Source organism: Xyrauchen texanus, chromosome 18 (genome assembly GCF_025860055.1).
Source record: "Xyrauchen texanus isolate HMW12.3.18 chromosome 18, RBS_HiC_50CHRs, whole genome shotgun sequence".
Lineage (NCBI taxonomy): Eukaryota > Metazoa > Chordata > Actinopteri > Cypriniformes > Catostomidae > Xyrauchen > Xyrauchen texanus.
The window spans coordinates 25,709,163-25,732,931 of record NC_068293.1 but is presented as its reverse complement, the minus strand read 5'-3'; the positions used below and the strand labels follow the sequence as shown (position 1 = coordinate 25,732,931).

The 23,769-nt window shown below is 44.1% G+C and overlaps 1 protein-coding gene across 2 annotated transcripts in view; it reads left to right on the top strand.

Moving 5' to 3' along the window:
• The window catches only part of stxbp5l (syntaxin binding protein 5L), a 252,949-nt gene that overhangs the window by 125,913 nt on the left and 103,267 nt on the right, over window positions 1–23,769 (top strand). For both annotated transcript variants that reach the window (XM_052148848.1, XM_052148847.1), the window contains exon 5: window positions 11,140–11,274. In XM_052148848.1, coding sequence (XP_052004808.1) covers window positions 11,140–11,274 — 135 coding nt within the window. The remainder of the gene's footprint in view (window positions 1–11,139; window positions 11,275–23,769) is intronic.

The window sequence follows — 23,769 nt, the reverse complement described above, 5'->3', positions numbered from 1 at the left end:
GCCAATTGAAGTTGGGAAACCTTTTTGGAAAGAGTCAATACATGCTATTCCATTTGGCTCTGCTAGTGGTGCAGAAATTACACATGGAAATTTTGCTTTGTGTGGCAGCTTGCCACAATATATTGGCTCATATCATTAATTCTGGTCCCACATAATATTCATTAAATGAAAAGCCAATCATTCAGAAATTATATGTGATTCAAGTGCCGAATAGAGAATGCTGTTAGCTCACACCAAAGCTAGTTCTGTTTTCTCCTTTACCTGCCTCCCTCTAAGTGTAATTAACATGATTTTGTGTGTACTTTATGTGTGAGTGAGGGAAAGATGATTTATGATATGGATTTTTCTCGTTCTTCATTTAGTTGATTGGATATTGAGTTATCCATGGTGAAATTAAATGCGTATATTTGAATGCATTTGGTTGTTTAGTGAAGAGTGGGGAGAAGAAATGTTCTGAGACAAATGCACCGATCAGCCACAACATTAAAACCACCTGCCTAATATTGTGTAGGTCCCCTTAGGGCCGCCAAAACAGTGCCAACCCGTATCTCAGAATAGCATTCTGAAATGATAGTCTTCTCACCACAATTGTACAGAGCTGTTATCTGAGTTACCGTACACTTTGTAAGCTTTAACCAATCTGGCCATTCTCTGTTGATCTCTCTCATCAACAAGGTATTTCCATCCACAAAACTGCTGCTCACTGGATGTTTTTTGCACCATTCTGAGTAAATTCTAGAGACTGCAGTGTGTGAAAATCCCAGGAGATCAGCAGTTACAGAAATACTCAACCCAGCCTTTCTGGCACCAACATTCACGCCATGGTCCAAATCACTGATATCACATTTTTCCCCTTTCTGATGGTTGACGTGAACATTAACTGAAGCTCCTGACCCATATCTGCATAATTTTATGCAATTCACTGCCTCCACTTGATTGGCTGATTAGATAATCGTATGGATGACTGTTGGTGCGAGAAAGGCTGGTTTGAGTATTTCTGTAACTGCTGATATCCTGGGGGTTTCACTCACAACAGTCTCTAGAATTGACTCAGAATGGTGCCAAAAACGAAACACATACCGCGAGTGGCAGTTCTGTGGACAGAAATGCCTTGTTGATGAGAGAGGTCAACAGAGAATGGCCAGACTGTTTCGAACTAACGAAGTCTAAGATAACCGCTCTGTACAATTGTGGTGAGAAGTATAGCATCTCAGAAAGCTTTTCTGAAATGCGGGTTGGCACTGTTTTTGCGGCACAATGAGGATCTACACAATATTAGGCAGGTGGTTTTAATGTTGTGGCTGATCAGTTTGTGTTTCATGATCAAGTTTAATATTCAGAGCCTCATGGAAGAAACACTTAAAAGTATTGTAAGCGATTCCAACTTGTTTTGCTAACTTCCGCTAGAAAGCTCCCACGCCCTCTCCCCAAAACTCTGCTGTGCAATGTCAGCAAAACCCAAACATGTAAATGGTAGTGAGGTAGATCATGTGTTGATGTATTTCCAATTGAAATGTTATCTTTTGGTGGGACATGTTAAAGTGCTTATCCCCTTTTTGAAAATAGCTTATAGGCTTTAGTTCTACACAGCTAGTAGGGAAGGGACATTCTATAGAGTTTTTGATTTGAAAAACATTTGTGTAATGTCATATATAGTTTTGGTCCATTATACCAGAAGAGAATCACAGCTCAAGTTCATTTTGTCATCTTTTAGATGTACACTAGAATCTAGATGGCTTTAAAGCTAATCGACTATAAACCACACATTCCAATTTTGATTTAATTTTGTCTTTAAGTGTGTGAGTATACTAGCAGGATCTTTGATCAGCTTTGAACTACAGTAGAAGTATGTTTCACCATAGTCCTTTCACCTTTTTAAGCTTTAACTATCCTTAATAATTCTCAAGCCATATCAACCACATGAATACAAGCATTAGATTGACATCAAACAGAGAACTTTGATCAATGAGTGTCATACTGCATATTGAGCAACAGAACTGAAAGATAACTTTAAATTGCTGCAAAGGTTTTGGCTATAAAAATTCCTACTCATCCTAAGCCAATAGTATGAAAACTAAGGAACAATGGAATGAGGTGCCATTTGTTACAGGTATTTGGAATTGTTGTGTTTTGCAGGGTATGGCTAATGAGCATTGCTCCTCTCTGTAATAACTTATGATTGTGTTCATCACCTTGTCTGGAACAAACAAACAAAGTCACAATTTCTCATACTGTCACAGTTTCGCTCATGCGGACGCACATTTCTCTTATATTATGTGTTTGCTTTGTCCCTAAAGTGTTTTATAATTGGCTTTATTAAAATTATGCAAATTCACATGTAATGAGAAATGTTGTCTCAGATCAGTAGGTGACTGTCTATGTGCTTATGTGCATGCACGGTTGGGTGCATGTTTTCATGCATAGCAGAGTCAGATGATAGAGATTTTCTGCTCAGCAGGGTCAGGAGACAGACTCAGGGGGGCTATAAGACTTCTGATTCAAGATACTCAGCATGCTTGTCTGTCTCACAAATACAAGATGCTTTCAAGAAGTACAGACTCACCTAGCCTGGTGACATACAGGCATTTTATTTAAATATATACTGAGCATTTAATTTACCATTTTAGTACAGACCTATCTCACAGTGAACTCCGAAACAGTAGATTGACTGTTCTTTAGATAAAATGAGTCTGTGCTTACCGAAATTGGAAACACTGCCCCCAGTGACCAATGTGTTAAGTGTTTTGGGGAATATAGGCGTGTGTGAGCTCCTTTTTATGGATAGAATGTCCACGGAGGAGCGCAAAAGCTAGTTGTTAAACAAGTTGTTTTCAGCTGTACTGGCAGGAATACAGTGAAAAGAAATACATATTTTATAAACTGTGCCCCCAACCCAAACGGTAAACCTAACCATCAGTGGAGTGAAAATTTAATGTTAGAGGAAAAAATACAACCTCTGAATCATGCTTGTTACTGATTATGTGAACTTGATTACATACTGGTTTCAACGTGGGATCTAAACCCTGTCTCCCACTCTGCTGAAGTGAATTGCTTCCGGCCTAGCCACAGGGGACGATAAACACACTTGATGCAAACATGTCTGATAGGAGATGGTGTTTTTCAATGAGTTGGCCTAATGTGGCCAATCCAAGGGGACCAGAAGTATCACAAACAACATACTGTCCTCCTGTGTGATCATGTTGTTTGTCCAAGGCGTGTATGGCCTGAGTATACTCCATGCAAATATTTTAATGCATATGCTTCGTAAATATAGGTCTGCATCCCGCGGAACTCCCTCATGACCCGCGGGACCCGATTAGATTTATTGTGCGCAGGATTACATTTCCGAGTTGAAGGCAGGAGCCTTCTGATGATCCAATCTGATGTGGATCTTTTATTTTACGAATTAGTGAATGCAAAAAAAACAAAAAAAAAAACAATTATAAGAATTTTTTATAGCGTAAAATAAATGTGGACACAGCTTGTGCATTAAATTATAGAAAATTTAGAGCAGGCAGGTAGTCAAAGAGGCTTGAATGGCAGAGTAAAGCACACAATCATCAAAGCATGTGGAACTCAGACTAGAAAATGGTCAATTTAGTGTTAAGAAACCAACTTCAGGCAAGTCAAATTGGTGCCATTTTCACACATCATCTGATAATAACAATAACATTAATAACAAAACTAACACAAATAAAACATTCTTTGTGGGCACTTGTTGTCTGTTTGTATGGCTTTTGCTCTATGTGGAAAAAAATTTTGGGTTTGCAGGAATGGGAGTGGTTGGGAAGAAAATCATTGCGGGCAGAGAGCAGGTGAACATGGAGTAAAATCTAGCGGGAGCGTTCAGGTACGAGAAAGAAAATTGTGGGAGTGAGCGAGAGGAGTATGGAAAAAACGGTTCCGTACAAACCTCTGCTTCAAGTTAAGAAGCTTGATTTCACGCTTTTTATAAATTGAGTGTGTTTACATGCACACCAATACATTGATAACTTCCAAAAATCTAAAATAAAACAAATTGCCACAACGTGAGAAAACGCATTTACATGAGACTTTATCATTGGGTTATTCTCTGCTTTTGACATAAAAACACATTGAATTAATCTGTAAAGAGCACCAGTAAATGATTAGCATGTAAAGACAAATCGGGGTAATGGGCTAAAATCTACATGTGCCGATTAGTTTTTTGCTTAAACTGTTTATGGCCTTACCCAAAGTGAACCATTTAATGCGTTTACATGACTTTACACATTGCATGCTCATTAAGCTTAATCGGTGTAAGATTGTGCGATTGTGACACAAGTAGTACAGGTTTCAGAAAAGGAATTTCAACTACGCCACCCATGGGAATTTCACCCAGGGAAATATGAATGATACCTAAATATTTAGGTCACACAGGTCCGACTCTCTTAGAAGGTAGGCAGAAACGTAGGTATTATAAAAAATAAAAACATTTATTATTGAGGACGACCTGGCTGGCGATGGAGGCGATTTTGGGGTGGTAGAGGGCTCGGTTTCGCTGGGTAAATCCCCACGAACCACCCGCCCCCTGGCACGCTCGTTGACGAGTCTGACTACTCCTTCGGACCCGGATGGATGACATTCGCCGCTGCATTGGAGAGCTTCCTGTCATCTGACACAGAAGACTCGACTGGGCTGCCGCCTTCCGGTCCCCTCCAAGGCCTGTAGGGTGACTGCCAAAGCCTACAGCGCCAACGGACAGGCCGCCTCCACCTTGCATGCCATGGCTCTCCTGCAAGTCCCCGACGTGCTGCAAGAACTGCACTCTGTGAATGAGCTCGCCCTCCAGGCTACGAAGGTCACAGCGCAGGCACACAGGCAGGTGATGGCCACCCTCGTGGTCCAGGAACGTCACCTCTGGCTGAACCTGGTGGAGATGCGGGAGGTCGACAAAGCCCACTTTCTCAATGACACCGTCGACGACTTTGCCCAGCAGTTTTCAGCAGTGAAGAAACAGACGGAAACCATGTTTCACATCATGCCTTGCCAGCATTCCAGCACGAGCCGTGCTCCGTCTGCTTGCCAAGGGCGTCCCTCGCGGACACCTTGCCTCCGGACCCACGACTGCTGTCCCCCGGTCAGCCGGTTCTGACAAGTCCAGAGGACGCCTACACAGGCAGAGCAATGTAAGTGCTTTGAGTCCTTTCTCAGAACCAAAGCCTTGGGATGCGCATTTGCCGCAATACTACCTGCTCCACCCCGCTGCAACGTCAAAAAATTATCGTCCCCCTAGTGTCCCTCGTGCGGAGCTTGGATGCGTGGCATTCACCAGTCGCGTTGGTTGACCAGGACCATCCGACTCGGCTACGCAATTCAGTTTGCCAAGGCCCTGCCCCCTTTCGGTGGTATCCGCTTTACCTCAGTGCACGGCGAAAACTCCAGCACCCTATGGGTGGAGATCGCGACCCTTTTACTCAAAGACACGATAGAGCCTGTCCCTCCAGCCGAGATGAAGAAAGGTTTCTACAGCCCTTACTTCATTGTACCCAAAAATGCCAGTTGCTTGCGACCGATCCTTGACCTGCGAGTTCTCAAACGGGCCTTGCACAACCTCCCGTTCAAGATGCTCATGCAGAAACACATTCTAACATGCGTCATCGGTGCTGAAATGCCTCACCTTGTTCAAACTAGGCACAGCGGTTCCTCTAAAACAATTCCAGTGGCTCCTGGGGCATATGTCATCCTCCGTGGCAGTTGCGCCACTGGGGTTGATGCATATGAGACCGCTTTAGCACTGGCTTTAGACTCGAATCCCGAGAGTGGCATGGTGCCGTGGCACATACTGTGTGTTCATCACCCCCTCCTGCTGCCAGACTTTCAACCCCTGGACAGACCTCTGTTCGCTTCCCAAGAGACCTCCCACTGCCCGCTCTGGTAATCTCTAGCGGAGGCTCCCCTCGGGACAGAGACACTGGCACACAGCTGGCCTGCACACAGCTGGGTCTGCACAAGTAAGCATTTCCCCCAGTGAGTCTACTTGCGTGGGTGCTGTGCAAGGTCAGGGAGGATGAGGAACAAGTCACTCTAATGGCCCCCTATTGACCCACGTGGATTTGGTTCTCGGATCTCTTGTGACAGCACCTCCGTGGTGAATTCCCCTGAGGAAGGACCTCCTTTCTCAGGGACGGTGCACCCTCTGTAATCCACGGCCAGACCTCTGGAACCTACACGTCTGGCCCCTGGACAGAATGCAGAAGATCTAAATGCCCTTCTACCTGCTGTCGTAGACACAATGAACCAAGCCAGAGCTCCCTCTACCAGGCAGCTTTACGCCCTGAAGTGACCTTTATTCGCAAATTGGTGTTCTTCCCGATCAGTGCTCTCATTTCTGCAGGAGAGGCTGGAGGGGAGGCTGTCCCCCTCCACATTGAAGGTTTATGTAGCCGCTATATTGGCTCACCACGATGCAGTGGACGGTAAGTCCTTAGGGAAGCATGACCTGATCATCTAGTTCCTCAGAGGCGCCCGGGGGCTGAACCCTCCCAGGCCATGCCTAGTCCCCTCATGGGATCTCTCCGTGGTCCTTTCAGTTCTCCAGAGACCCCTCTTAGAGCCCCTAGAATCAGTCAAGCTCAGAGCCTTCTCCTTGACGATTGCCCTCCCGATCGTGCTCACTTCCATCAAGATGGTTGGGGACTTGCAAGTGTTCTCTGTCAGCGACACTTGCCTGGAGTTTGGTCTGGCAGATGCCATATGTCGTCCTAAGACCTCGACCGGGCTACGTGCCCAAGGTTCCTATGACCACCTTCAGGGACAAGGTAGTGAACCTTCAAGTGCTGCCTCGGGAGGAGGTAGACACAGCCTTTTCATTGCTGTGTCCGGTGCGTGCTTTGCGTACCTATGTCGACCGCACACAGAGCTTTAGATGTTCTGAGCAGCTCTTTGTCTGCTTTGGTGGACACCAGAAAGGGAAATCTGTCTTCAAACAGAGGCTAGCCCACTGGGTCGTTAACGCAATCGTTTTGGGCTATCAGACCCAGGCCTTGCCCGCCCCCTTGTGGGTTTGAGCACACTTGACGAGAAGTGTGGCATCCTCGTGGGCACTGGCCAACGGCACCTCCCTAGCAGACATCTGCAGAGCGGCAGGCTGGGCAACATCCAATACCTTTACGAGATTCTACAATCTCAGGGTTGAGTCGGTTTCATCTCGTATTCTATATGGTCCGAGCACGTAGAACTCGGTAATACGGATTACTGACCGGGTGTTCCGCTTGCACATAGTGCCCTTCCCCTCCACTAAGGCGATCACGTGCGCTCTTTCTCTCAGGAAAGTTCCCTGGATGTCTTTCCTCCCTAGCCCTCTCATTCGCAAATTCAGCAGAGGAATTCCTGACCAGACACACTACGGGTACTAACTGCTCTGTACTGGAATAGGTGCTCCCTGAAAGAATAGATCAGAGATGCAAAAGGCTCTCAAGAAAGATCCTAAGTGTCGCTTCAATCAAAACAACATCTCGTTCCTTCCATCAGGGAACCTAGACATTAGTGTTGTCCTTTCTGCACACACACCTACTTTCTATTTAAATTAGACTTACTGAAGACTGCATATAATTCGCAAACCTCCGTGCTATTTGCCCAGCACAATGAACAAAGCGCTATTACCACCTGAGGAAAATATTCTGTAAAATAATTTATTTTAAAACAGATTGAAAATATGTATATTTTCAATCAATCACAGAAGTAGGATTTAATCAAATAATGATTACACCTGCCGTATAACCTGCCGTATGAATGTGGGAGTGTTTGAACTACTGTAGTTCATAATGCAACAATGTATACATTACCATTGCCATTAACATGTTGTGGGCATTAGTGCAAATAATAATAAAAAAAAAAAGAAAATAAATTCCCAGATCTGTTTAAAAAAACTAAATTTCTGCATAATTTCCTCATTCGGTAATAGCGCTTTGTTCATTGCATTGGGCAAATAGGTTTGTGAATGAAGTGCAGTCTTCAGTAAATCTAATGTAAACAGAAAGGAGGTGTTTGCACAGAAAGGATAACAATAACCTACCTTAAATACCCAATATGCAGCACTATTTGCTTGAACTAGATTGTGGGAGGTTAGTGAATAAGGTGCAGGTTTTGCATTGAAATATCACATGTAAAAGTGGTGCAACTGTCACATCCGTTTTACTGGCACAGACATTTGAAGGTTACTCTATCATACACATCATATTCAACTATGACCTAAAACTTAACTATCCTTAAAAACCAAGGCATAAGCATTTTTGCACAGTTGCTCGCTAAATGCCTTTATCACTGGCATAGTCTTTTTCTAATTTGGACTTTCTAAGTGCAGCAATCAGAAACAGGAAACCACGCATTAGAATGGACAGATGCTCTATTTGCATTCTAACACTGACAAGTTTAGCTGTCTGTCCAACATCTCACAACCTTCATGTCCAATCAACCCGACTGTCTGAGGACCCTTGGGGCATAAGGGGAGGGAAACAGAGAGAGAGACATAATGAGTGTGGACAGCAGTGAAGTGCTGTGTGTTGTCTCTATTTTCTAGTTAACATGCTTATGAGCATGATGGATGCTGCCACTGGATGAATGTCATCGTGAAAAGTCTCAAACAGACTATTGATTGTTTTTAATAATTACTTAATGGCTGATTTATATTATCAAGAAAGTTTATGTGTGGTATGTCACATTGAGCTGTGACATGCTATGCAATTTTGAATCTGGCTTGCAATATTTCCCAATGGTGTTTACATTCTTCAGTAAGCCAACCAATGAATGGCTTGCATACAGTATTACATTGAGATGCGAGAAAATAAAATAGCATCCAAACAATTACACACATAACCTTAGCTAGAATCATATGTATAGCAACAATGATTAGCAGTACACACCTCAGTTTCAATAATAAACACTGTTTACATAGATATGTAAATATGTGACTTGTTATTAGATGCATTGCCTGGAGTGTTTCTATTGTGACAGTAACAGTGATAAATCAGAGTGCTAATAGACTGCCTAATTTTGTAATTATTTTGTAATTAAGGTTCTAAGCATCTGCTATGTGCTATCTATCTTTTAACCTTTTCATGACACTGGAGACAGCATCATATTATGTACACAAACACAGCAGCATGGGAAATTGTTTAATGCGATATAGTCTCACGTGTCATATAGTCTCAAACTATGCTGACATGAAAAGACTATCATTTGATACACCAAAACAAAGGAAACAGATATTTGTGGATCTGCATAACAATATTGCATTTTTAAGTTTCAAGATTTAGTGTCTCATCACGTCTCACTCATGGTTCATTAGGTCCAGTTTGTCTTGAGGTAATAGTGTTCCAATTAACTGCTGCATCCCAAAAAATACACACAAGTTTACTCCAGAGGGGCTGATTTGAATGACATGAGCCTCAGAGCAGATCCAAACCCGACAACACCAGAAAAAAGTATGACAAGAGTTACTTCAACTGCTAAAGAGGACCACAGAGAACTGAATCACTGAAAGTTAGTGTCCAGTCATGAATGGCTCGGAATATGACTGCTCGATATGGTCCAATTATAATTTTGCAATTGTTTTCAGAAAAAAATTATTTTGCATTCTGAATTAGGATATGATAATCTTAATACCTCATATTACATTGTTTTATGAAACAAGTTGAATAATGAACAGTTTGCTGGTCATTATTCAAAAATAAACCCCTTCAGTGTGATACAAAAACCCCACCGCGACCTGATCACATTTTGAGGGTTTATTTAGCTCTAATGACAGGCATTGTTATCATCACATTATTGAAACAAGCTTGTATGTGTGTGCTAAAATGTGTGCTAAGTGTGCTAAAATCACAAACTAGTAACTTCAAGTTATTATTATAAAGTACAACTATTGTGAAGTACCTTGTGACAGGCAACATTTTGGCTTTATGTGAATGTGAACCTGGAGTCCTTTGCCTTCGCAATGTTAAAAGTGAACTTCACCACAGACTTAAAGTGAACCATACTCTGATTACCACCAGTAATATAGTTTGTGTGAGACAAAGCACCACCCCTTCGCTTTTAACACACAGAACATACATACATATTATATTAATTCTTTTAATTAAATCACAGCCTTCTATTGTTTAATAATCACAGAAGGACAAATAATGCACTGTAAATAAATAACTGTGAGTTTACATTAAATTAAAGTATATTTTATACTTTCACAGTATATTTTACAGTAGTATTTTTACAATTTATCACAATTAAGAGAAATGTACTGAACTGTGACTTCAAAATGAACAGGACAGGAGTTAATTAACAGAGGTTCAGGATGAGCATGTTAATTTTAATCTGACAAATCACAAATCAAATAGTGTATATAAGCCGCTGCTTACCTGCTTTCCGTGACAATTCTCCAGACATCCCTCCTCCACCCCATCTCCACTTGTTCTCTAGATTCAAATTGATTGTGGTAATCAAGACTCGAGTTGAGTCTAAAGCTCAATACGAACAGCAAGCCAAAGAAGTTTATCTCTTCTATACAAGATTACATTAACAAACAAACTACTGAAATGTAAATTTTTTTGCAGTGCTGTGTTGTAGAATCACAATCATCATCAGTATTATTTTCTTTTACATTGTTTGTTAATTGTCACCATTGTTGAGTTTTGTATGCTGAGTGCTGAAAGCTGTGCATGCCTAGTTGGCATTTTCTTCCAAAAATTCACGAGATATAAAACCAATCATATCATCGACTAACACTGCAAACAGAATGTCACAATATAAACACATTATTATTTGTGTACTGCACAGTTTATGGCTCTTGTTATGTTTTGTGCTGTCTAACCACTTACTGTACCTGTAATGCATATATGTACTGCAGTACTCATTACACATAACAATATTATTGCAATAACATCTACAACTTTCTGGAAAAGGGTCACTGCCGTGTAATTTGCTCAAATATGATTGATGTATAATTGTGTATGAATAAAACCCATGAAGCATAGTCATAGTCATAATGGTAATTATTTGCCTGTGGTTTCTTCATAGTGAGATAGTAATTACAGACTTTAATATGAAGCTAACATACTCTGTGTGATCTCTTCAGATCTTGCTTTCTATTGAACAAATATGATTCCTCCTTTTTTCTGTCTATTTTAGGATCACGTTTTGTCATCTTCCGTTTCAAAGTAAATGGCTTTACGTGGGGACGGAGCGTGGAAATACGCACATAGTGAACATCGAATCCTTCATTTTGTCTGGATACATTATCATGTGGAACAAGGCCATAGAACTGTGAGTACAAGTACAAACATAAAATCAATGTAACAAACATGACTAATAAATGCCAAAGAGCTAATCAATAGAATGCCAGAGTTCTCATGTTATCACATAATAGGCTATGTGGATCTAAATCAGATAATTTAATGATGTGAAATTAAATTAATTACCTGGAATGTGAAATGTAACCTGCAATTATAAATGTAAAAGTCAATTTCATATAGGGGTTTTCCCAGTAACTCTGTCAGGGGTTTAGCAAATGAGCTGTACTATTAGCCCCCAATTACATTCTTGAAGGTAAGATTTCCCAAACATGAAAATGATTTCACTATTTAGTCACCCTCATGTCATTCCAAAACCATATATTTTCTTTCTTCTATGGAACACATTAAGATCTATTGAACAATTTACAGAGTGAGATTTATCAATGGGACTGAGGCTTTTGAGACTCTGAAAGTGACAAAAAGCAGCTCAAAAGTAACATAAAAGTATCCACCCATATGTCTTACATGATATATCACAAGTCTACTGACAGCATACGACAACTTTGTGTGAGGAATTTTCATTTTTGGGTAAATTACTCCAAAGGTTCTTAAATAGTTTGTGTGGCAACTTAGGTTCAGCAAAAAAACATTTTCTTATCAATAACCATTTTTCACTGTATAGGGTTCTTGAGTTGGCTGTATGGCTCTTTAGATATTAAAAACTCTTCTTCATGTTACATTATCATCTGTTAAGGACAAGTAAAGCCTTCACACATTATTTAAAGAACCAGCACATGGATGGTCACAATGCTTTCAGGACAAAATTTATACAAAAAAATTCCAAACACATTGATTAGATCAGTATGGCTATAACAGATCTGTGGCAAAATCTACATTACACCTGCCAATGTTAGTCTGCTGTCACAGACATCTTATACAAATGTTATCCTTGCTGAGAAAAAAATTAGTTATAATGTTAAAGCATTTCAAAGTACATAGAATCCCTCTTATCTGACATTCTACACTAACACATTTAGACATACTGAAACACATAAACAGTCATACATTCACACATCTATGCCTTTTTATGAATAAATGTGCAAGTCAACAGCAACACCTCAGTCTCAAGAGTGATAATCTGACAAGCAAATAGCTTGCAAGTGTCAATCAAGTCTCCTCCTACACAAGAGGCTCTTGGCGTCTTCCCTGTAGACAAACGATAACGTTAGCGTGAGTAACCGTGGATGCATTTCTGAAGGACATTTAGATCCCTTTTCGCCCACTTGCGGCCCTCTACAGATCCATTACCCACAATCCCCTCACCTCCTTATGTCTTCAAGTAGCTCAGTGCCACATCGAGTGTGTGCTAGTTTATTAGCATTTTTCAAATGAAAGGACTTGTTGCTAATATTTTATTATTCTGAAGGGCTTTTAAAGCTGCTGCTTTATGAATGCTTTATTTTAACTCATTATTTAAGTTTTTATATACTTCTGTACAGAAGTGGTTTAGTCACTGCTGTACTGTTGGATATAAAATAAATATTCAGAGTTATTTAATGGAATAGTTCACCCAAAAATAAAAATTAAGTCATTATTTACTCACCCTGATAACATTTTTCTAGTAGGTCAGTCCACTGTCTGCCATTTTTGGAGGCTATTTCCAGTCATGACAGTGCAGCTCATATCTACTTGAATGGGGAAACACTCAAATATAAAAAAACGGTTGGTCAATATTACAATCAAAGAACATATTTCACTGCAGCAGTAAAATGTGCCAAAAATGGTATCATAAATTATGCTTCTTTACCTCATATTACGTTAAAAACAAAATGTTCCTGGCTTGTATAGCTAATGCACATGAGTGTTCTCGAGATGTTTGACAGGCGATGTCTGTATCTAAAAGGTGATTCGCTCTTTTTACCTGTAAGACATTTCATAATTTGTTATTATGTTTGGTGCTACCCAAACACTATGCAAATAAATAAAGTTTACATATGTGTCTTGAACAGCCATATGCATTTTACACTTGACAGAGTTTAGGAAATTTACACTTGGTCTTTTCATGATTGCAGAGCAATCTAGTAAGCGAAAAATAAGTGACCAAGTGTAAATCTCCCAGTGTTTAAGTGCCTTATTGTTTTTAAGGATTTAATGGAAATTATTTTCATTACGTAACACTTTTTTATTGTGTTAAGTAATTGAGCATTAGCTAATGCCTCCTACACACTACACGACTTTCAAAGACGTCGGATCGTGGTACCGTTCATATTACACAACTGTCTATCTTGTCATGGAATTCATAGCATTTTCAAATTACACGACGAATCTGTGACTGGGGTGAACACAAAACATTTCACTATTGATGAATCCTCGACGACTCTGCCTGGACTCCAAATTCAAATCAAATCAAATCAAATCACTTTATTGTCACACTACCATGTACACAAGTGCAACAGTAGGTGAAATTCTTGTGTGCAGTTCCGAGCAACATAGCAGTCATGACAGTGACAAGACATACCAATTACAGTAAACAACATAATTTACATATCAAATGCACACATACTTACACAACACAATAATTATATACAACGTACAGTAAACAATACACACAATATAGAATACACAATATACAATACAATAAGTAAAGAGTATATGATATATATATATATATATATATATATATATATATATATATATATATATATATACATATATACAGTAGTTGTATTGAGGAGAATATGTTGACAGTCCAGTGTGAGATTATAGATTAATAAAGTGCAGTGCTAATTATTGATCCTGATAGATCAAGTGTTCAACAGTCTGACTGCTTGGGGGAAGAAGCTGTCATGTAGTCGGCTGGTGCGGGATGCTGCGATACCGTGTGCCTGATGGTAGCAGTGAGAACAGACCATGACTCGGGTGGCTGGAGTCTCTGATGATCCTCCGAGCTTTTTTCACACACCGCCTGGTATATATGTCCTGGAGGGAGGGAAGCTCACCTTGATGTTTCTGGCAGTTCGCACCACCCTTTGCAGGGCTTTGCGGTTGTGGGCGGTGCTATTGCCATACCAGGCGGTGATGTGGTGATTCATTCCAAACTTCCTCAGCTGTCTCAGGAAGAAGAGACGCTGGTGAGCCTTCTTCACAACGGCCTCAGTGTGGACGGATCATGTGAGTTCCTCAGTAATGTGGACACCGAGGAACTTGAGACTCTCTCTACCGGTGCTCCATTGATGGTGATGGGGCTGTGTTCTCCGTCTTTCGTCCTGAAGTCCACTACAAGCTCCTTGGTTTTACTGATGTTGAGGGAAAGGTTGTGCTCCTGACACCAGCGTGTCAGAGTGTGCACCTTCTCTCTGTAGGCTATTTCATCATTGTCAGTGATCAGACCTACCACCGTCGTATCGTCAGCAAACTTAATGATGGCATTGGAGCTTTGTGTTGCCACACAGTCATGTGTGTGTATAGTGAATACAGGAGTGGGCTGAGAACACAGCCCTGTGGGGCTCCAGTGTTGAGGGTCAGTGATGAGGAGATGTTGCTGCCCATTCTAACCACCTGACGTCTGCCTGACAGGAAATCCAGGATCCAGCTGCTTGGAGGGCACTATGGTGTTGAATGTATACAAACAGCATTCTCACATATATGTTCCTTTTTTCCAGATGGGAGAGAGCAGTGTGTAGTGTAGATGCAATGGCATCATCAGTGGAGCGGTTGTTGCGGTAGGCAAACTACAATGGGTCCAAAGAGGGGGGCAGCACAGAGCAGATGTAATCTCTGATTAACCTCTCAAAGCATTTGCTGATGATGGGCGTCAGAGCAACAGGACGCCATTCATTAAAGCAAGTGATTATGGCTTGCTTCGGTATAGGCACAATGGTTGATGTTTTGAAGCATGTGGGGACTACAGACAGGGAGAGGGACAGATTGAAAATGTCCGTAAAAACACCAGCCAGTTGATTCGCGCACGCTCTGATGACGCGGCCCGGAATGCCGTCTGGACCCGCGCATCAGACGCGAGTGCTCTCTCCGTGAGGGCGGTGTTGTTGTCCTCGAAACGAGCATAAAATATATTAAGTTCGTCCGGGAGAGATGCAGCGGTGTTCACGGCGGAGTCTTTATTCCGTTTGTAGTCCGTGATGGTGATAATTCCCTGCCACATATTTCTAGAGTCGGTGGTGTTGAATTGACCTTCAAGTCTGTGCCTGTACTGGCGTTTGGCTGCACTGATAGTGTTACGGAGGGCATAACTGGCTTGTTTACGCTCCTCCGCGTTAGAAGAATTAAAAGCGAAATGGCGGTTAACCCATGTTTTCTCGTTGGGGTATGTCCGTATTTTTTGGATCGGAACAACGTCCTCTACGCACTTCCTGATGAAACACGTTACGCTGTCAGCGTAAACCTCGATGTCGTCATCAGAGGCGGACCGGAACATCTTCCAGTCCACGTGATCAAAACAGTCTTGTAGTGCAGAGTCTGAATGGTCCGACCAGCACTGGATCGTTCTGAGGGTGTGTGCTTCCCGTTTCACTTTCTGCCTGTAAGCGGGCAGAAGCAGAATGGAAGAGTGGTCCGATTTGCAAAATGGTGGACGGGGGAGTGATTTGTAGCCATCCCCATAGTGATTTGTGGCAAGACTACAGCTAGACTGACAATGTGAACAAGAGACCCCCCAAACGCTCCAAACTATAAGACTGATTTCTGTCTGGTAGCCACAAAAAAAAAAAAAAAAGGGAACGCTATATTAGTCCCTTCCTTTCTTTAATGACCTCCATGACAAGCTTTCTCACTCATGGTGGAACCCATATACTTCCCGTGTTCACATACCCTCGACATCTTTATACTCGACTATCGTGGGTGCTGAGAGACGGGGGTATTCAATGATGCCGCCGGTCGAAGAGATGCTTGCCGGGTTCGGCATCATCACTGACGAAACCCGCTATCCCCACAAAGCCATGCAGGACTACCTCCATGCTAGTGGGGAGGGCTTATCAAGTGGCAGGTCAGGCTGGTGCTGCGCTGCACACCATGGCCGTGTTACAGGCGTACCAGGCTGACCTACTGAAAGACCTGAGTGCGGGTGCAACGCTCGACGAAGAAGCCTTTTCTGAACTTCGTCGAGCCACAGATTTATCTCTCCGTGCGACCAAGCAGACAGCCTGTGCCATTGGTCGGTCTATGTCCGCTTTAGTCAGCATGGAGAGGCATTTACGGCTTAACCTTAAAGGACAGGGTTTTCCCACTCAATGCCCCGGTTTCGCCTTCCGGTCTCTTCAGAGACGCCATGAATACGGTTATCTCCAGATTCCAGGAGGCGAAAAGCCACGAGGAAGCCTTCGTCAAGTTTTTTCCTCGCCGCACTCAGGGGGGCGGGGCCGTCAGCCACCCAGTCCCGCCCTGACTCTGCTAGGCAGAATGTGGCGAGTCGTGCTCCCCCTTGTAAAGACTGGGGGCAGTCTCGTCGCCCTCAGCAGCCACCGAAGTAGGACCTCAGGGTCGTGATTTCTAAAAGAAAGAAACCCTGATGGTCTTGTACCCAGCCTTGTGGGGGTGGTTCCTCTCGGGACGAGGCGTGTACCATCCACTTCGGCCCTCCCGATACCCTCACGAAACCTCTTCACTCCCGCCGCCTTTGGTGTTTCGGGTGACAGAGGCTTCCAACAAAGAGTTGGGTGTACCGTTCCTTCCTGCCTTTATCCAGGACGTGGAACACTCGACATCCCCTCAACAGGAAGTGTCGAAATTGATACCCATCTCAGGGAACCTGGCAGCGTGGAAACTTCTGCCAGGCATTTCTATGTGGGTTCGCTCGCTGTCCTCCGCGTTTCAATGCCGTGGTTCCCACTATCGTGAAACCAGAGCAGACACGTCTACTGTGGAAAGAGCTGCAAAATCTCTTGGTCAAAGGGGCCATGAACATGTTTCCCTTCCAGAGAAAGAGTCAGGCTATTACAGCAGACACTTCCTGGTCCCCAAGAAGGGGGTTGGGGGTTGCGTCCGATTTTACATCTTCAAGGCTTGAACCGCTCGGTCAGGGTGTTCAAGTTCAAGATGCTAACTGTCAAGACGGTCGTGTCTCAGATTGAACATTACGATTGGCTGATCACGATCGATCTCATGGACTCATATTTCCATATTGGAATTCTGCCACAGCACAGGAAGTGCCTGAGGTTCGCTTTTGGGGACGAAGCTTTCCAGTATCAGGTTCTTCCATTCGGCCTAGCCCTATCACAAAATGCATGGATGCAGCACTAGCTCCTTCGCGACTCCGGGGCATTCGCATTCTGAATTACATAGACGACTGGCTGATCTTAGCGCAGCTCCAAGAACTGGCAGTTCAGCACAGGGATTGTCTTAGCTCATCTGGTTTCTCCGGGTCTGAAACTCAACGTCAAAGAGCGCTTTCTCTCCCACCCGGGGAATCACCTATCTGGGGGTTATATGGAATTCGATCACAATGCGGGCACAGTTGTCTCCCGCTCGTATCACGTCCATTCAGAACACCCTGAGCAAACTCAGGCTAGGTCAAGGTTGCACTTGTTCACCAATATCAACAAATAGTAGGTCTCATGGCGTCTGCGTCCACGGTGATCCCTTTGGGCCTGCTCCATATGAGACCATTTCAGCTGTGGCTAAAAGCCAGGGGATTTCATCCAAGGGCCAGTCCCCTAGGGCTAATAAGGGTTACACGCCACGTGCTTCGTTCCCTTGCTATGTGGTTCAGATCCTGGTTTCTTACCTTGGGTCCCACTCTAGGTGCGTCTCGTCGGTGCAGGCAGCTAACGACAGATGCCTCCCTGACAGGCTGGGTAGCGGTCTTAAGTGGTCGTCCAGCTCAAGGGGATAGGAGGGTCGTCGACCTCTTATTGTGAGCACACTTCACAACTGTAGGGGTCCGGACAGCCCCAGTGCGGCGGCGTGGGTATTGCGTTCCCAAAAGCACTTAGCAAAGCACAGCATCACAGTGAAGCTTTTTGTAAAGGGAACGTCTCGGGTTACATGTGTAAACTTTGTTCCCTGAAAAAAGCGGAACGAGATGCTGCGCTTCTTTGCCGCACTGGGACGTCCCAGAACTGCTCTTCAGAAAAAGATATCTGACGACACGCTGGTGTCTATTGGTCTATTTATAGTCTGGCCACAGGTGCATCTAATGATCTCACCTGCCGAGGCAATAAATTCCGGTCAATGTTCATTGACATGTTACACACATATTCACAGCTGGTCACAATGCAGGATTGTTCCCAAAAGCGCTAAGCAAAGCGCAGCATCTCATTTCTCTTTTTTCAGGGAACAAGGGTTACACATGTAAACCAAGACATTTCACAACAAAGTACACGCAAGAAGTGATATGAGATACGAAAATATATGCATGATTATGCATTTCAGAATATAATGTGTATGTTTTTAATCATATATTTTATTGGTCACAATATGAAAAAGTACCTCCTACTGAAAAATGTACATATTTGCTTACCTGACTGTCCAAGAGAATTGGCAATTTCTCTCCAATTCTTCTCTTTCTCCACCCGGTTGGATACAGTTCAGATAAAACATCAAATAGGCGCTGGTGCTCGTGCCAGTGTTTCACAAATTTTTCATCCATTTCTTCAGTCCAATGAGACTTTCTTGATACCGGAGCAATGTTGAAGTTCTGTTGCAAGTACATCAGCACTCCTCCCACTGAAACTTCCCATGCCCCGTTTCATGCTCTCTCATTGGCTGTAGGTCAGTGCTGCAGTTTTATTCAGTCAAAACATATTTCATATTGTGTGATTTGGAATCGCAGACAGGTCCAGATATTTAACATTCTAGATATCTCGCTGACATAGGCAATGCGTCTTTGATAGTTCATACATTGTGTCTGTTGTTCACGGGAGCGAGCTCCGATTTGCCTACGATTTCAGGCTTTTGTCGGCAATCTCCACAAAACTGTCGGCGAGTGAGAATCGGGCTTAAAATCGTGTAGTGTAAACTTGGCATAAGTGAACTGGTGTTTTGCGTCATAGCTGTTACTATGTGATGTTTTTTAAAATAAAGCTGTAAATAAGCCGTCATTTTCATTTGAAACATGAAACGTCTCAGGTTACATGTGTAACCCATGTTCCCTTTACAAAAAGCTTCACTATGATGCTGCGCTGCTAAGCACTATGGGGAACAATCCTAGTTGTGACCGAGCTGAATAATGTGTGTAACACGTCAATGAACATTGACTGGAATTTATAGCCTCAGCTGGTGTAATCATTAGATGCATCTGCGGCCAGGCTATAAATGGATACGTCACCAGGTGTTGTCAGATACTTCTTTTTGAAGAGCAGTCCTGGGACGTCCCAGTGCGGCAAAGAAGCGCAGCATCTCGTTTCGTTTTTTTTTAAGGGAACATGGGTTACACATGTAACCCGAGACGTTCCCTTTACAAAAAGCTTCACTATGATGCTGCACTGCTAAGCGCTATGGGGAACGCAATACCCATGCCACCGCACTTGGGGCTGTCCGGACCCCTACGGTTGTACAGACATGATCTTGAGATGTCAACTCAAGGGCATAAGAGCCCGGAGTAGCATAAACATCTAAACCATTACATATTGATGAATGTGTGCGGAGAGGACCAGCCTGTCGCATCACAAACTTGTTTAGGCATGGGCTGAGATGTCGACTCAAGGACATAAGAGTCCGGAGTAGCAAAGCATCTAACCCATAAAGTTCGATTAATGTGTGAGAAGAGAACCCTATCGCAACACAAACTTGTCATAAAACTGATGAATGTGAGTGGAGAGGACCAGCCTGCCGCATCACAAACTTGCTGCAGAGGGAGACCTCTACCCAAGGTTTTAGAGGAGGAGAGCCCGCTGGTGGAGTGCACCCTAAAACCTACTGGCAAAGCTTGACCGCGCGCCTCGTAGGCCCGGGCAATAATGAGGATGCCTCTTTGAGGGCACCCCGCCCACCAAGCTGTGGCAAACCGCAGTGGCCACATAGAACCTGGCAGTGGCGAGGAAAATGCCCGCTGACAGTTCTGTCTACAGAAAATCCAGCACTGAAGCAAACTGGCAGTTAGCTGGTTCTGTAATATGAACTTTAGTAGAAGGAAACGCATGCAGGTGCATTTGTGCTATGTACGCGTTACTACGATCAGCCCCTCCCAAAGGGGGGGGACTGGGCGACTCGGGGACATGTAGAGGAGACATTGCGCTATCAACAGAGGCGAAGAGGTCCTCTTCTGCCCTGTAAAATCTACCCAGATCAGTTCCAAGTGGAGGGAGCCCTAGCACTTGAAATGGTCTCGATAACCTCAAGAGAAAACCCTGTGAACCTCATTTGGTACCCTTAGGGGCCAGACATGAAAGGTTTCACAATTCGGGCTAAGGATGAGAAGGTCCTCCCTGTTAGGAATCGCCCAAGGCGAGCCGTCGAGGAGAGGAATTAACTCCGAGAAACATATCCTGTTCGGCCATTAATAGGAGGCAAGACCCTTGCTGGTGAACATTGCCAAGACTCCCGGGAGCAGAGAAACCGGGGAAAGAAACGCATACAGACGCATTATGGGTCATGTATGTGTCTTAACGTGCAGACCCAAGGGGGCTGGGTGATTTCAGGGAGAAGTAGAGGAGACGTTGCGCTATTCATAGAGGCGAAGAGGTCCTCTTCTGCCCTAAGATCTCACCCAAACTTGTTCCAAGTGGAAAAAGCCCGGCATTTAAAAAGGTCTCGATAACCTCAGGAGAAAGCCTTGTGTCCCTCAGTTGGTACCCATAGGGGCCAAACATGAAAGATTCCACAATTCGGGGCGGGGATGAAAAATTGCCCTTTGCCTGAGATAGAAGATTCTTCCTGTTCGGAATCGCCCAAGGCGAGCCGTTGAGGGAAGAGATTAGCTCCGAGAACCAAGCCCTGTTCGGCCAGCACGGTGCTATCAGTAAGAGGCAAAAACCCTTGCTGGCGAACTCTGGACAACTACTAACTACTACTAACTACTGGAGTTCTTAACTTCCCCGTTGGTATTTTCTGTCTGGACCGTAAATCTGCTCCAATATACGGGCATCCAGGGATATAACTGACCTGAGTGACAGGAGCTTGCCCTCGGCCCTAAGGAGAATCCGACATGTCAGAAATACAACTGACAAGAACGTGGGTCTCCTTCATGATTTATGTAAGAGGCTACCACTGTATTGTCCACCCGCACCAAGACATGGCATACTCAGGAGGAGGTATTTCAGGGCCAGAAATACAGCCATCAACCCGAGACAGTGACTGTGACAACCGAGCTGACGACCCTCCTTTCCCCTTAAGCTGGACGACCACTTAAGGCTGCTACCCCACCCATCAGGGAGGCGTCTGTCGTTAGCAGCCTGCGACAACAAGACGCACCTAGAGTGGGACCCAAGGCAGAAAACCGGTGTCTGAACCACATAGAAAGGGAACGAAGCCTGAGGCGCGTAACCCTTTTTAGCCTAGGGGTTTTGGCCCTTGGAAGAAATCTCCTGGCTTTTGGCCACAACAAAAACGATCTCATGAGCAGAAGGTCCAGAGGGATCACTGTGGACGCTGTCGCCCTGAGACCTGGAAATCGTTGATACTGATAACAGTGCAACCTTGACCTAGCCTGACTTTGCTCAGGGTGATCCGAATGGACTCAATCCTAGCGGGAGACAGTTGTGCCCGCATTGTGATTGAAATCCATATGATGCCCCGATAGACAGTGTTCTGAGTGGGAGAGAGGACGCTTTTCTTGGCATTGAGCCTCAACCCCAGAGAAACAGATGAGCTAAGACGATCTCCCTGTGCTGAACTGCCAGTTCCTGGAACTGTGCTAGGATCAGCCAGTCGTCTACATAATTCAGAATGCAGATGCCCCGAAGTCGCAAAGAGCCAGCGCTACATCATGCATTGTGAATGTGTGGGTAAAAAGGGCTAGGCCAAGTGAAAGAACCTGACACTGGAAGACTTCGCCCCCAGAAGTGAACCTCAGGAACTTTCCATGTTGTGGCAGAACTTCTAAATGAAGTATAGAAGTGCGTCATAAGATCAATGGTGACCAGCCATACGAGTTGTTGGGCTTGAGACATGACCGTCTTGACAGGCATCATCTTGGACTTGAACACCCACGGGCAGTTCAAGCTTTAAGATCTAAGCCAGACGCCACCCCTCACCCTCCATGGGAAACGGGAAGTATTTAGTGTAATATCCTAACTCTCTCTCTGGAAGGGGAACACATACCATGGCCCCTTTAACCAGGAGATTGAGGTTTTTTTTTTTTTTTACATAAAAAAGAAATCGGGTTTACGGTAGTGAGAACACGCAGTTGAAACACGGAAAAGCGGCGAGTGAATTAAATCCTGAAGCCCTTATAAGACCCACAGAAAAGAATATATCTGGCAGAAGTTTCCACGCTGCCAGGATCTCTGAGATGGGTATTATATTTTAACACTTCCTGTTGAGGGGTTGTCAAGTGTTTCGCGTCCTGAATAAAATGCAGGAACAGCGAAAACACCCAATTTTGACGGAAGCCTCTGCAACCCGAAACACCAAGAGGTGGCGGGAATGGAGGGGCTTCGAGGGGGTACCAGGAGGGGTGAAGTGAAGCACGCACCCCATCCCGAGGGGAGCTACCCCCTAATCTAGGCGCAAGACCGTCAGGGTTTTCTCTTACTATAAATTATAGTCCTGAGGTCTTGCTTCGGGGGCTGGCGAGGGTGGCGAGACTGTCCCCAATCCCTGGGAGGAGGAGCACGACTCACCACGCTTTGCTTTTGAGCCTCCCTTCAGACAGGACCGAGGCGGGTCTGAGGCTTGCTCATCAAGCGCAGAACCCACACTCAGGTCGTCCAGGAGGTCGGCCTGGTATGCCTGTAAAACAGCATAGAGTGCAGAGCAGCACCAGCCTGACCTGCTGCTTGATAAGCCCTTCCCACTAAAGTGGAGGTTGTCCTACAAGGCTTTGAGCGGAGAAAGGGCTTCTTAAGTGACGATGCCGAGCCCGGCGAGAGATAGCCCGCAAGCGTCTCTCCGACCGGCGGCATCACTGAATACCCCCGTGCCTCAGCACCCACGATAGTCGAATATAATGACGTCGAGGGTATGTGAACACGGGAAGAAAAAAAAAATATATATATATACATTTTTTTTTTTTTTTTTGGGGTTCCTCCATGAGCGAAAAAGCTCTTCATGGAGGTTATCAAAGAAGGGAAGGGACTCATGAGGCATTCCCTTTCTTAGACTGGAAGATAAAATCTATCCCCTAATTTGGCATCTCTTTTTCGCATGGCCAATCCAATCTGGCAACCGCACGAGTAACAACATCGAGCAATTCCTCCGTAGATTTTTTATCGCGGACGGAAAGCTCGGAGGCGGGAAGAGAATCACGATCCTCCTCATGATCCGAAGAAGCGTCGGAACCTGCTTCGATATCATGTGAAGGACCAGCTGGGTTTGGGGAGAGAGCGAGAGAAAGTGATCAACCCGTCTCTTGCTCCTCAGCCAAATCCATGCAAGAGCCCCACGAACGATTTATGATTTTGTTTTTTCGTGA